This window comes from Anthonomus grandis, chromosome 20, assembly GCF_022605725.1.
Source record: "Anthonomus grandis grandis chromosome 20, icAntGran1.3, whole genome shotgun sequence".
NCBI classification, from domain to species: Eukaryota; Metazoa; Arthropoda; class Insecta; order Coleoptera; family Curculionidae; genus Anthonomus; species Anthonomus grandis.
The window spans coordinates 7,296,439-7,308,888 of NC_065565.1; the positions used below are offsets into that span (position 1 = coordinate 7,296,439).

The window sequence follows — 12,450 nt, forward strand, 5'->3', positions numbered from 1 at the left end:
AAACTACTGGACTAATGAAAAAAAGTATAGAAACTTGAGTTGTAGATCAGGCGTTTTTCTATAAAAAATTTTATCAAAATTTTCTTCTAGGAGTGATACTTTTTGAGAAAATCGACTTTGAAAATTATTTTGAGTCATAAATCCAAAACTACTGGACTAATGAAAAAAAGTATAGAAACTTAAGTTGTAGATCAGGCGTTTTTCGATAAAAAATGTTATTAAAATTTTCTTCTAGGAGTGATACTTTTTGAGAAAATCGACTTTGAAAACTATTTTGAGTCATAAATCCAAAACTACTGGACTAATGAAAAAAGTATAGAAACTTAAGTTGTAGATCAGGCCTTTTTCTGTAAAAAATGTTATTAAAATTTTCTTCTAGAAGTTATACTTTTTGAGAAAATCAAATTTGAAAAATACATTCAGTCATAACTCCAAAACTACTGGACTAATGAAAAAAAGTATAGAAACTTAAGTTGTTGATCAGGCGTTTTTCTATAAAAAATGTTATTAAAATTTTCTTCTAGGAGTGATACTTTTTGAGAAAATCAAATTTGAAAAATACATTCAGTCATAACTCCAAAACTACTGGACTAATGAAAAAAAGTATAGAAACTTAAGTTGTAGATCAGGCGTTTTTCTATAAAAAGTGTTATTAAAATTTTCTTCTACGAGTGATACTTTTTGAGAAAATCAAATTTGAAAAATAAATTAGGTTATAACTCCAAAACTACTGGACTAATGAAAAAAAGTATAGACACTTAAGTTGTAGATCAGGCGTTTTTCTATAAAAAATGTTATTAAAATTTTCTCCTACGAGTGATACTTTTTGAGAAAATCAAATTTGAAAAATAAATTCAGTCATAACTCCAAAACTACTGGACTAATGAAAAAAAGTATAGAAACTTAAGTTGTAGATCAGGCGTTTTTCTATAAAAAATTTTATTAAAATTTTCTTCTAGGAGTGATGCTTTTTGAGAAAACCAAATTTGAAAAATAAATTAGGTTATAACTCCAAAACTGCTGGACTAATGAAAAAAAGTATAGAAACTTAAGTTGTAGATCAGGCGTTTTTCTATAAAAAATGTTATTAAGATTTTCTTCTAGGAGTGATACTTTTTGAGAAAATCAAATTTGAAAAATACATTCAGTCATAACTCCAAAACTACTGGACTAATGAAAAAAAGTATAGAAACTTAAGTTGTAGATCAGGCGTTTTTCTATAAAAAATGTTATTAAAATTTTCTTCTAGGAGTGTTACTTTTTGAGAAAATCAAATTTGAAAAATACATTCAGTCGTAACTCCAAAACCACTGGACTAATGAAAAAAAGTATAGAAACTTAAGTTGTAGATCAGGCATTTTTCTATTAAAAAAATGCCGCAACACGACTCCCAGTAGTCCCAACTGCCTGGAAAAGTTACTTTAACTTCTCGGAACTCAAGTGCCTATTCCAGGCAATTTCCTGGAAGAAATCCATGCCTTAACTGCCTGGAAATGCCGGAGGGAAAACAAACTGCACAACTATCAAGAAAACTTTATTTTACATCCAACTACCTCCTCTTAAACCCCGACTTCTTACTCGACCTCATACCAAAAGCGGGCCGAACAAGTTTCCTCCTCTCGGCCAGATGTCGCTTATTATTAACATCCCCCCTCGAGTTTTCCCGCTTCTTCCTGGTGGAAAACGTCATTTCCCTATTACCGACCGAGAGGAACCTCACCTGCACCTCCTCTTTGGCCGCCCGTTCGCCCAGTGGCGCCCCCCTAAAAAAAAAACCGCGGGAAATTCAAAAAGGGTCGCGTCAAGTCGGTCAAACCCTTCTTACTTTTGTACGTCTGCGGCCCGCTCTTGCATCTCCCTCGCTCTGTGCTCCCTCTTAATTATTTTATGTTGCTTTCTCACTTCGTTTGCCCAAGTTCGTTCGTCGTCCGTGCTCTCTTCTAAGGAGCTGTTCCTCTCTTCCGGTTCTTCTTGCACCTCCTCCTCCGCCATTTTAAGCTCCTTCACTCTGTCCTTGTCCAACCTGGAGAGCACCGGGTTCAAGAGTCTGTACTCGTCCGCACTTTTATCAACCTCAAAGTCCGGATTCTCGAATAGGGCCTTAAACCGCGCGTCTTGCAGCAAATTATTAACTTTCAACGGTTTCTTCGTTTGACTGTTGTCCATCAGTTTGAGGGCCAACTCCCGGTTGACCTTCGGGAGGGCGCGGATTTGCACCCCGCGACCCTCCCGCTCCCGGTCGATGGCCTCCCGGATCTTTTTCCTACGGTAATCCCGGAATTCGAAGGGTTCCGCGACGGATTTCGCCCTTTTGTACAAACGCACGTCCAGGAAGTACCCGTGCATGTAGGCCCTTAATAGTTTGGTGCCCACCAGGTGCCCGAGCCCCAGGGCCTCGAGTTCCTCTTTTGTCACGAACTTGTAGTCGTCGTAGACGTTTTCCGCGTTCGATTCTTCCAGTTCTTCGGTTAAAGAGTCGAGGAAACTCGCCCATTTCGGGGCGGGACCGAGTGCGGGCACGAAGTGCGTTTGGATTTTTGTGTTTTCGTTGGCTAAAAAGAACAGCCCGGTGCCGGGTACCGGGCACAGGTTGTTGAACTCGGTGGTGGCGGCCTCTATGGAGGTGAACAGTTTGCCCTGCAAACGGTTTTTTTTTTTTTTATTGCAGTTCGTTTTGGCTCTATAGTTGTTGCACTGGAGAGCATTGAGGGCGAGAATGGAGTGAAATCGCGTTATTCTTTAAGGCAGTCGTGTGTATTGGGTTCTCAACTGCCTGCCTTGAATGAATTAATTGATGAGGTTCGTCGAGGCGTTCGAAGAAAAAATCGGGTTGGAAATGTATTTTGAGCTCTAACTCCGAAACTACTGGACTAATGAAAAAAAGTGTAGTAATGAAAGTTGTAGACCAGGCGTTTTTCTTTGAAAAATGTTATTGTGATTTTTGCCTAGGAGTGATGGTTTTCGAGAAAAACGGTTTTAAAAATTATTTTGGGTCATAACTCGAAACTACTGGACTAATGAAAAAAAGTTTAGTAGTGGAAGTTGTAGATCAGGCGTTTGTCTTTGAAAAATGTTATTGTGATTTTTACCTAGGAGTGATGGTTTTCGAGAAAAACGATTTTGAAAAATATTTTGGTTCATAACTCCGAAACTACTGGACTAATAAAAAAAGTATAGTAATGAAAGTTGTAGATCAGGCGTTTTTTTATTAATTATATAAATAAATTATTTTTCTAAAAGTGATATTTACCGAGAAAATCGATTTTGAAAAATATTTTGGTTCATAACTCCGAAACTACTGGACTAATGAAAAAAAGTCTAGTAATAAAAGTTGTAGATTAGGCGTTTTTTTATTAATTATATAAATAAATTATTTTTCTAAAAGTGATATTTACCGAGAAAATCGATTTTGAAAAATATTTTGGTTCATAACTCCAAAACTACTGGACTAATGAAAAAAAGTGTGGTAATGAAAGTTGTAGATCAGGCGTTTGTCTTTGAAAAATATAATTGTGATTTTTGCCTAGGAGTGATGGTTTTCGAGAAAAACGGTTTTGAAAAACATTTTGGTTCATAACTCCAAAACTACTGGACTAATAAAAAAAATATTATAAAAGTTGTAGATCAGGCGTTTTTCTTTAAAAAATCTTATTGTGATTTTTGCCTAGGAGTGATGGTTTTCGAGATAAACGGTTTTAAAAATTATTTTGGGCCATAACTCCAAAACTACTGGACTAATGAAAAAAAGTGTAGTAATAAAAGTTGTAGATCAGGCGTTTTTTTATTAATTATATTAATATTTTTTTTTTCTAAAAGTGATATTTACCGAGAAAATCGATTTTGAAAAATATTTTGGTTCATAACTCCGAAACTACTGGACTAATAAAAAAAGTGTGGTAACAAAAGTTGTAGATCAGACGTTTTTCTTTAAAAAATCTTATTGTGATTTTTGCCTAGGAGTGATGGTTTTCGAGAAAAACGGTTTTGAAAAACATTTTGGTTCATAACTCCGAAACTACTGGACTAATGAAAAAAAGTGTGGTAATAAAAATTGTAGATCAGGCGTTTATCTTTAAAAAATGTTATTGTGATTTTTGCCTAGGAGTGATGGTTCTCGAGAAAAACGAGTTTGAAAAACATTTTGGCTCATAACTCCGAAACTACTGGACTAATGAAAAAAAGTGTGGTAATAAAAATTGTAGATCAGGCGTTTGTCCTTAAAAAATGTTATTGTGATTTTTGCCTAGGAGTGATGGTTTTCGAGAAAAACGAATTTGAAAAATATTTTGGTTCATAGCTCCAAAATTACTGGACTAATGAAAAAAAGTGTAGTAATGAAAGTTGTAGATCAGGCATTTGTCTTTAAAAAATGTTATTGTGATTTTTGCCTAGGAGTGATGGTTTTCGAGAAAAACGGTTTTAAAAATTATTTTAGGCCATAACTCCGAAACTACTGGACTAATGAAAAAAAGTTTAGTAGTGGAAGTTGTAGATCAGGCGTTTGTCTTTGAAAAATGTTATTGTAATTTTTGCCTAGGAGTCATGGTTTTCGAGAAAAACGATTTTGAAAAATATTTTGGTTCATAACTCCGAAACTACTGGACTAATGAAAAAAAGTGTAATGAACAAAGTTGTAAATCAGGCGTTTTTTTATCAATTATATTAATAAAATTTCTTTCTAAAAGTGATATTTACCAAGAAAATCGATTTTGAAAAACATTTTGGTTTTTAACTCCAAAACTACTGGACTAATGAAAAAAAGTGTAGTAATGAAAGTTGTAGAACAGACATTTTTCTATAAAAAATGTTATTAAAATTTTCTTCTAGGAGTGTTACTTTTTGAGAAAATCAAATTTGAAAAATAAATTCAGTCATAACTTCAAAACTACTGGACTAATGAAAAAAAGTATGGTAATAAAAGTTGTAGATCAGGCGTTTTTCTTTAAGAAATTTTATTGTGATTTTTGCCTAGAAGTGATGGTTTTCGAGAAAAACGATTTTGAAAAATATTTTGGTTCATAAATCCGAAACTACTGGACTAATAAAAAAAAGTGTAGTAATGAAAGTTGTAGATCGGGCGTTTGTCTTTAAAAAATGTTATTGTGATTTTTGCCTAGGAGTGATGGTTTTCGAGAAAATCAATTTTGAAAAATATTTTGGTTCATAACTCCAAAACTACTGGACTAATAAAAAAAAGTGTAGTAATGAAAGTTGTAGATCGGGCATTTTACTATTAAAAATGTTAATAAATTTTTTTCCTAGGCGTGGTATTTTTTGAGAAAATAGAGATTGAAAAATATTTTGGTTCATAACTCCAAAACTACTGGACTAATGAAAAAAAGTGTAGTAATGAAAGTTGTAGATCAGGCGTTTTTCTTTAAAAAACGTTATTGTGATTTTTCCCTAGGAGTGATGGTTTTCGAGAAAAACGATTTTGAAAAATATTTTGGTTCATAACTCTAAAACTACTGGACTAATAAAAAAAGTATAGTAATAAAAATTGTAGATCAGATGTTTTTCTTTAACAAATGTTATTTTGATTTTTTCCTAGGAGTGATGGTTTTCGAGGAAAACGATTTTGAAAAACATTTTGGTTCATAACTCCGAAACTACTGGACTAATGAAAAAAAAGTGTAATGAACAAAGTTGTAAATCAGGCGTTTTTTTATCAATTATATTAATAAAATTTTTTTCTAAAAGTGATACCGAGAAAATCAATTTTGAAAAATATTTTGGTTCATAACTCCGAAACTACTGGACTAATAAAAAAAACTGTAGTAATGAAAGTTGTAGATCGGGCATTTTACTATTAAAAATGTTAATAAATTTTTTTCCTAGGCGTGGTATTTTTTGAGAAAATAGAGATTGAAAAATATTTTGGTTCATAACTCCAAAACTACTGGACTAATGAAAAAAAGTGTAGTAATGAAAGTTGTAGATCAGGCGTTTTTCTTTAAAAAACGTTATTGTGATTTTTCCCTAGGAGTGATGGTTTTCGAGAAAAACGATTTTGAAAAATATTTTGGTTCATAACTCTAAAACTACTGGACTAATAAAAAAAGTATAGTAATAAAAATTGTAGATCAGATGTTTTTCTTTAACAAATGTTATTTTGATTTTTTCCTAGGAGTGATGGTTTTCGAGGAAAACGATTTTGAAAAACATTTTGGTTCATAACTCCGAAACTACTGGACTAATGAAAAAAAAGTGTAATGAACAAAGTTGTAAATCAGGCGTTTTTTTATCAATTATATTAATAAAATTTTTTTCTAAAAGTGATACTTACCGAGAAAATCGATTTTGAAAAATATTTTGGTTCATAACTCCGAAACTACTGGACTAATAAAAAAAGTGTGGTAACAAAAATTGTAGATCAGGCATTTGTCTTTAAAAAATGTAATTGTGATTTTTGCCTAGAAGTGATGGTTTTCGAGAAAAACGATTTTGAAAAATATTTTGGCTCATAACTCCAAAACTACTGGACTAATGAAAAAAAGTATAGTAATGAAAGTTGTAAATTAGGCGTTTTTTTATTAATTATATAAATAAATTATTTTTCTAAAAGTAATATTTACCGAGAAAATCGATTTTGAAAAATATTTTGGTTCATAACTCCGAAACTACTGGACTAATGAAAAAAAGTGTAGTAACAAAAATTGTAGATCGGGCGTTTGTCTTTAAAAAATGTTTTTGTGATTTTTGCCTAGGAGTGATGGTTTTCGAGAAAAACGATTTTGAAAAATATTTTGGTTCATAACTCCAAAACTACCGGACTATTGAAAAAAAGTGCAATAAACAAAGTTGTAAATCAGGCGTTTCTTTATCAATTATATTAATAAAATTTTTTTCTAAAAGTAATACTTACCGAGAAAATCGATTTTGAAAAATATTTTAGTTCATAACTCCAAAACTACTGGACTAATAAAAAAACTATAATGACTAAAATTGTAGATCAGGCGTTTTTCCACAACAAATCTTAATAAAATTTTCCCCTAAAAGTGATATTTTTCGAAAAAACCTATTTTGAAAACTATTTTCAATCATATCTCCAAAACTCTTGGACTAACAAAAAAACTATAATAACGAAAGTTGTAGATCAGGCGCTTTCCTATAAAAAACCTTAATGAAGTTTTCTCCTAGCAGTAATAGTTTTCATCAAAAACCACTTTGAAAACTATTTTCAATCATATCTCCAAAACAACTGGACTAATAAAAAAAAGCATAATAACCAAACCTGTAGATCTTCACTTTTCCTATAAAAAAGCTTAATAAAATTTTCTTCTAGCAGCGATATTTTTATAAAAAAACCAAATTTAACAAAAAAGCTGAAATAAAACTCCAAAACTACCGCACTAAAAAAAAATATATATATATATACCTACATTATTTTTGTCCCAAATCTTCAGCACCGAACTGTCCAGTGAATAAACCAGATCCTGCTGATAGTGAAAGTCCACATCCTTTATGGGCAAACCGTACATATGGTCTTTGACGGTGAACGGTTTATCAGACCGTATGTCGTAGAGCAATATCTGTCCAGTGGCGGTACCAACCCCCATATGTACCGCATCATTAAATTTCAACGCTGTTACTGACGGAAACCCTTGCAACCTGAGGACAACAAACAAATGAACCAGACAAGGATAAGAGATAAGAACTCGACTCACTCCTTATTCTCATTGACACAAGTGAAGGCGCAGTCCAACACCCCCACCCTCTCCTTAACCCTCGGGTCCCAGGCCTCCACCCTTCCCTCCTGCGTACCGCAGACGAACAATTGATGCGCGGGATTCACCGCGCACCGATTGACTTCCGAAGCGGAAGTACCAAAGGGCGTCATGAACTGCCCCCTCTCCAAATTCAAGCGGTAGACCTCGGGGGAAGCCCCCACCACGAACAGATCGCAACTGGACGGGTGGTACTTCATATCCCGACCGAATTTCGGGATGCGCAGTCGGTAGTACCGCCCGTAACCGGCGTGGAACTCTACGTAACGATCGCACTGAAGGAACACGATCTGGAAGAGGTGCACATTCAGGTTAGGAGTCAATAAATGGTGCCACCAAAACATGGTCGTACTTTGCTGTAATCGTCGCTGAGTACTTCGAAAGTGACGGCTTCGGAGTCGAAGCATCGTTCGAACTTTAAGGATAAATTGTTGACGTCGAAACATTTGATGCGCGGTTTGTAGATGCCTGTGGCGAGGACGTAGTTGCCGTCATTTGACACTTTTACGGTGGTACTGAGACCGGGCATGTCGAAGTCTTGGATCAGTTCGATTCGCCTCTTGATGTCGACGTTTTTCTTTAGTAGCGTGCGGCGTTTGCGCTCCGATAGCCACTGAAAGAAAAGGTCCTGTAACTCCGAAACTACTGGACTAACGCGAAAAGTGTATTAATAAAAGTTGTAGATCTCGAAGTTTTCTACAGAAAATGTTCTCTACAATTTCTTCTGGGAGTCATATTTTCTGAGAAAATCGACTTTTAAAAACATTTTGAATCATAACTCCAAAACTACTGGACTAATGAAAAAATTTTAAAAGCAAAAGTTGTAGATCTGAAGCTTTTCTAATAAAAACCTTAATTTAATTTTTTCCTAGGAATGATAGTTTTTAAGAAAATCGATTTTGAAATTTATTTTGAGTCATAACTCCAAAATTACTGGACTAATGAAAAAAGTTTAATAACTAAAGTTATAGACCAGGCGTTTTTCTATCAAAAATGCTATTGACAATTTTTTCTAGAAATGATTTGTACCGAGAAAATTGACTTTGAAAAATAGTTTCAACCATAACTCCAAAACTACTGGACTAATAAAAAAACTGTAATAGCCAAAGTTGTAGATCTTAAGCTTTTCTAATAAAATCCTCAATTTAATTTTTTCCTAGGAATGATAGTTTTTAAGAAAATCGATTTTGAAATTTATTTTGAGTCATAACTCCAAAATTACTGGACTAATGAAAAAAGTTTAATAACTAAAGTTATAGACCAGGCGTTTCTCTATCAAAAATGCTATTGACAATTTTTTCTAGAAATGATTTGTACCGAGAAAATTGACTTTGAAAAATAGTTTCAACCATAACTCCAAAACTACTGGACTAATAAAAAAACTGTAATAGCCAAAGTTGTAGATCTTAAGCTTTTCTAATAAAAACCTTAATTTAATTTTTTCCTAGGAATGATAGTTTTTAAGAAAATCGATTTTGAAATTTATTTTGAGTCATAACTCCAAAATTACTGGACTAATGAAAAAAGTTTAATAACTAAAGTTATAGACCAGGCGTTTTTCTATCAAAAATGCTATTGACAATTTTTTCTAGAAATGATTTGTACCGAGAAAATTGACTTTGAAAAATAGTTTCAACCATAACTCCAAAACTACTGGACTAATAAAAAAACTGTAATAGCCAAAGTTGTAGATCTTAAGCTTTTCTAATAAAATCCTCAATTTAATTTTTTCCTAGGAATGATAGTTTTTAAGAAAATCGATTTTGAAATTTATTTTGAGTCATAACTCCAAAATTACTGGACTAATGAAAAAAGTTTAATAACTAAAGTTATAGACCAGGCGTTTCTCTATCAAAAATGCTATTGACAATTTTTTCTAGAAATGATTTGTACCGAGAAAATTGACTTTGAAAAATAGTTTCAACCATAACTCCAAAACTACTGGACTAATGAAAAAACTGTAATAGCCAAAGATGTAGATCTTAAGCTTTTCTATTCAAAATCTTAATTTAATTTTTTCCTAGGAATGAGAGTTTTTGAGAAAATCAACTTTTAAAAATAATTTAGGTCATAACTCCAAAACTACTGGACTAACGAAAAAAAGTGTAATACTCAAAGTTGTAGATCAGCAATTTTTCTATCGAAAATGTTATTGACAATTTGTTCTAGGAATGATTTGTACCGAGAAAATTGACTTTGAAAAATATTTTCAATCATAAGTCCGAAACTACTGGACTAATGCAAAAAATGTAATAATAAAAGTTGTAGATCAAGAGTGTTTCTATAAAAAATTCCTTTTGCTTTTTTCGCTAGGAGGGATAGTTTTTGAGAAAATCAACTTTTAAAAATAATTTAAGTCATAACTCCAAAACTACTGGACTAAAGAAAAAAAGTGTTATATTCAAAGTTGTAGATCAGGGGTTTTTCTATCAAAAATGTCATTGACAATTTTTACTAGGAATGATTTGTACCGAGAAAATTGACTTTGAAAAATATTTTCAATCATAACTCCAAAACTAATGGACTAACGAAAAAAAGTGTAATAATAAAAGTTGTAGATCGAGAGTTTTTCTATAAAAAATTCATTTTGCTTTTTTCGCTAAGAGGGATAGTTTTTGAGAAAATCACCTTTTAAAAATAATTTAGGTCATAACTCCAAAACTACTGGACTAATGCAAAAAAATATAATAATAAAAGTTGTAGATCAAGAGTTTTTCTATAAAAAAATTCTTTTGCATATTTCGCTAGGAGGGATAGTTTTTAAGAAAATCACCTTTTATAAATAATTTAAGTCAAAACTCCAAAACTACTGGACTAACGAAAAAAAGTGTAATATTCAAAGTTGTAGATCTAAAGCTTTTCTATTAAAAACCTTAATTTAATTTTTTCCTAGGAATGATAGTTTTTCAACAAATCCCTTTTGAAAAATATTTTTAATCATAACTCCAAAACTACTGGACTAATGAAAAAAAATGTAATAATAAAAGTTGTAGATCAAGAGTTTTTCTATAAAAAATTCCTTTTGCTTTTTTCGCTAGAAGGGATAGTTTTTGAGAAAATCACCTTTTAAAAATAATTTAAGTCATAACTCCAAAACTACTGGACTAACAAAAAAAAAGTGTAATATTCAAAGTTGTAGATCAGCAGTTTTTCTATCAAAAATGTTATTGATAATTTTTGCTAAGAATGATAGGTACCTAGAAAATTGATGTTGAAAAATATTTTCAATCATAACTCCAAGACTACTGGACTAATGAAAAAAAGTGTAAATACCAAAGTTGTAGTTCTGAAACTTTTCTATTAAAAACGTTATATGCATTATTTTCTAGGAGCCACAGTTTTCAAGAAAATCGATTTTGAAAATTATTTTCAATCATAACTCCAAAACTACTGGACTAATCAAAAAAAGTATTATAACTAAAGTTGTAGTCCAGGTGTTTTTCTATCAAAAATGTTATTGACAATTTTTGCTAAGAATGACATGTACCCAGAAAATTGAGTTTCAAAAATATTTTCAATCATAACTCCAAAACTACTGGACTAATGAAAAAAAGTGTAATTAACAAAGTTGCAGTTCTGAAGCTTTCCTATTAAAAACTTAATTTCCATTTTTCTTTAGGATCCACAGTTTTCGAGAAAATCGATTTTGAAAATTATTTTCAATCATAACTCCAAAACTACTGGACTAATCAAAAAAAGTATAATAACCAAAGTTGTAAATCAGGCGTTTTTCTAACAATTATCTTATTGACATTATTCCCTAGGAGCGACAGTTTTCGAGAAAACCCATTTCGAAAAATAAAAATCGAAAAATAACACCCGAGAAGTCCACTGACTTAATCTCAATTTAATCTCTCCTATATTGTGAGGTTAAAATGATTAATTAAAACAACAGTATGCAAGCCAGCAATCAAATGACGAAGTGGGTATACAGGGACAGATTCGATATATACCGACTTCCCCAAGGCCTTTGATAGGATCAAGCTTAAGTCTTTCTGGATTTTCCAGTCAAAAAACCTATTGTGGAACGTGAAGGGCACTCTTGCCATGCAGTTTAACTATTATATATCCTTCGAGTAAGAGTTGTTGCATGCAAGGGCTATCGAGAAGCAGATCTTTACCTTCCCGAAGGTGTATCTATACATTTTTTAGCATTTTCATAGCACAGCTACATAACAGTCTTATATTCATTATCATAAGTTCATATAATTCACTTCCAGGAGAATCAAAGTGTCCGGAGGCATGTTTCCGCCCAAATGTACCAACTGTTTTTGCACCTATAGGCTCCTTAGTTAACCTCCTTTAGGGTTGTACTTACGTCAAATTTAATAAGAGCACCTTATTTTGTTTTAGGGCCCCCTTTAAGGTGGTACCCCACCATCCACTTAAACATCTCTCAAATCACTTTTGGGGCCAATTACTATAGTACCAAGTACTCTAAAGTTGCAAAAGAAACTTACCTCGGGCAGGGACTTGCCTGCACTCAAATTATATATTTTAACGTCATTGGGTTCCGAAACCTGCATTTTTAACTAATATCAACTTAAAATAGCATTAAGACAACCATACAACAATAGGGCTCTTCCCTAAACGCGTCACAAAACAAACATGTTTTGGTTTTAATAAAGCGAGGTTAGAAAGTGAGGTTATGTCAGATTGTGACATACGTCAACTCGCTTGGTTAATGACAGAGAGAGTACAGGAGACTTTCGAGGCGCCCCCT

At 32.5% G+C, this 12,450-nt stretch overlaps 1 protein-coding gene across 1 annotated transcript; it reads right to left on the reverse strand.

The window, feature by feature from the left end:
• Positions 1-1,521: 1,521 nt before the first annotated feature.
• LOC126747834 (nucleolar protein 10) lies at positions 1,522-12,354 on the reverse strand. Its single transcript, XM_050456732.1, has 6 exons — positions 12,188-12,354; positions 8,080-8,340; positions 7,668-8,017; positions 7,383-7,611; positions 1,826-2,637; positions 1,522-1,763 (listed from the first exon to the last, which is right to left on the reverse strand). Exons 1-6 carry the CDS (start codon positions 12,251-12,253, stop codon positions 1,550-1,552), a joined length of 1,932 nt encoding a protein of 643 aa, XP_050312689.1. The 5' UTR covers positions 12,254-12,354; the 3' UTR covers positions 1,522-1,549.
• Between the last annotated feature and the right edge of the window lie 96 nt (positions 12,355-12,450).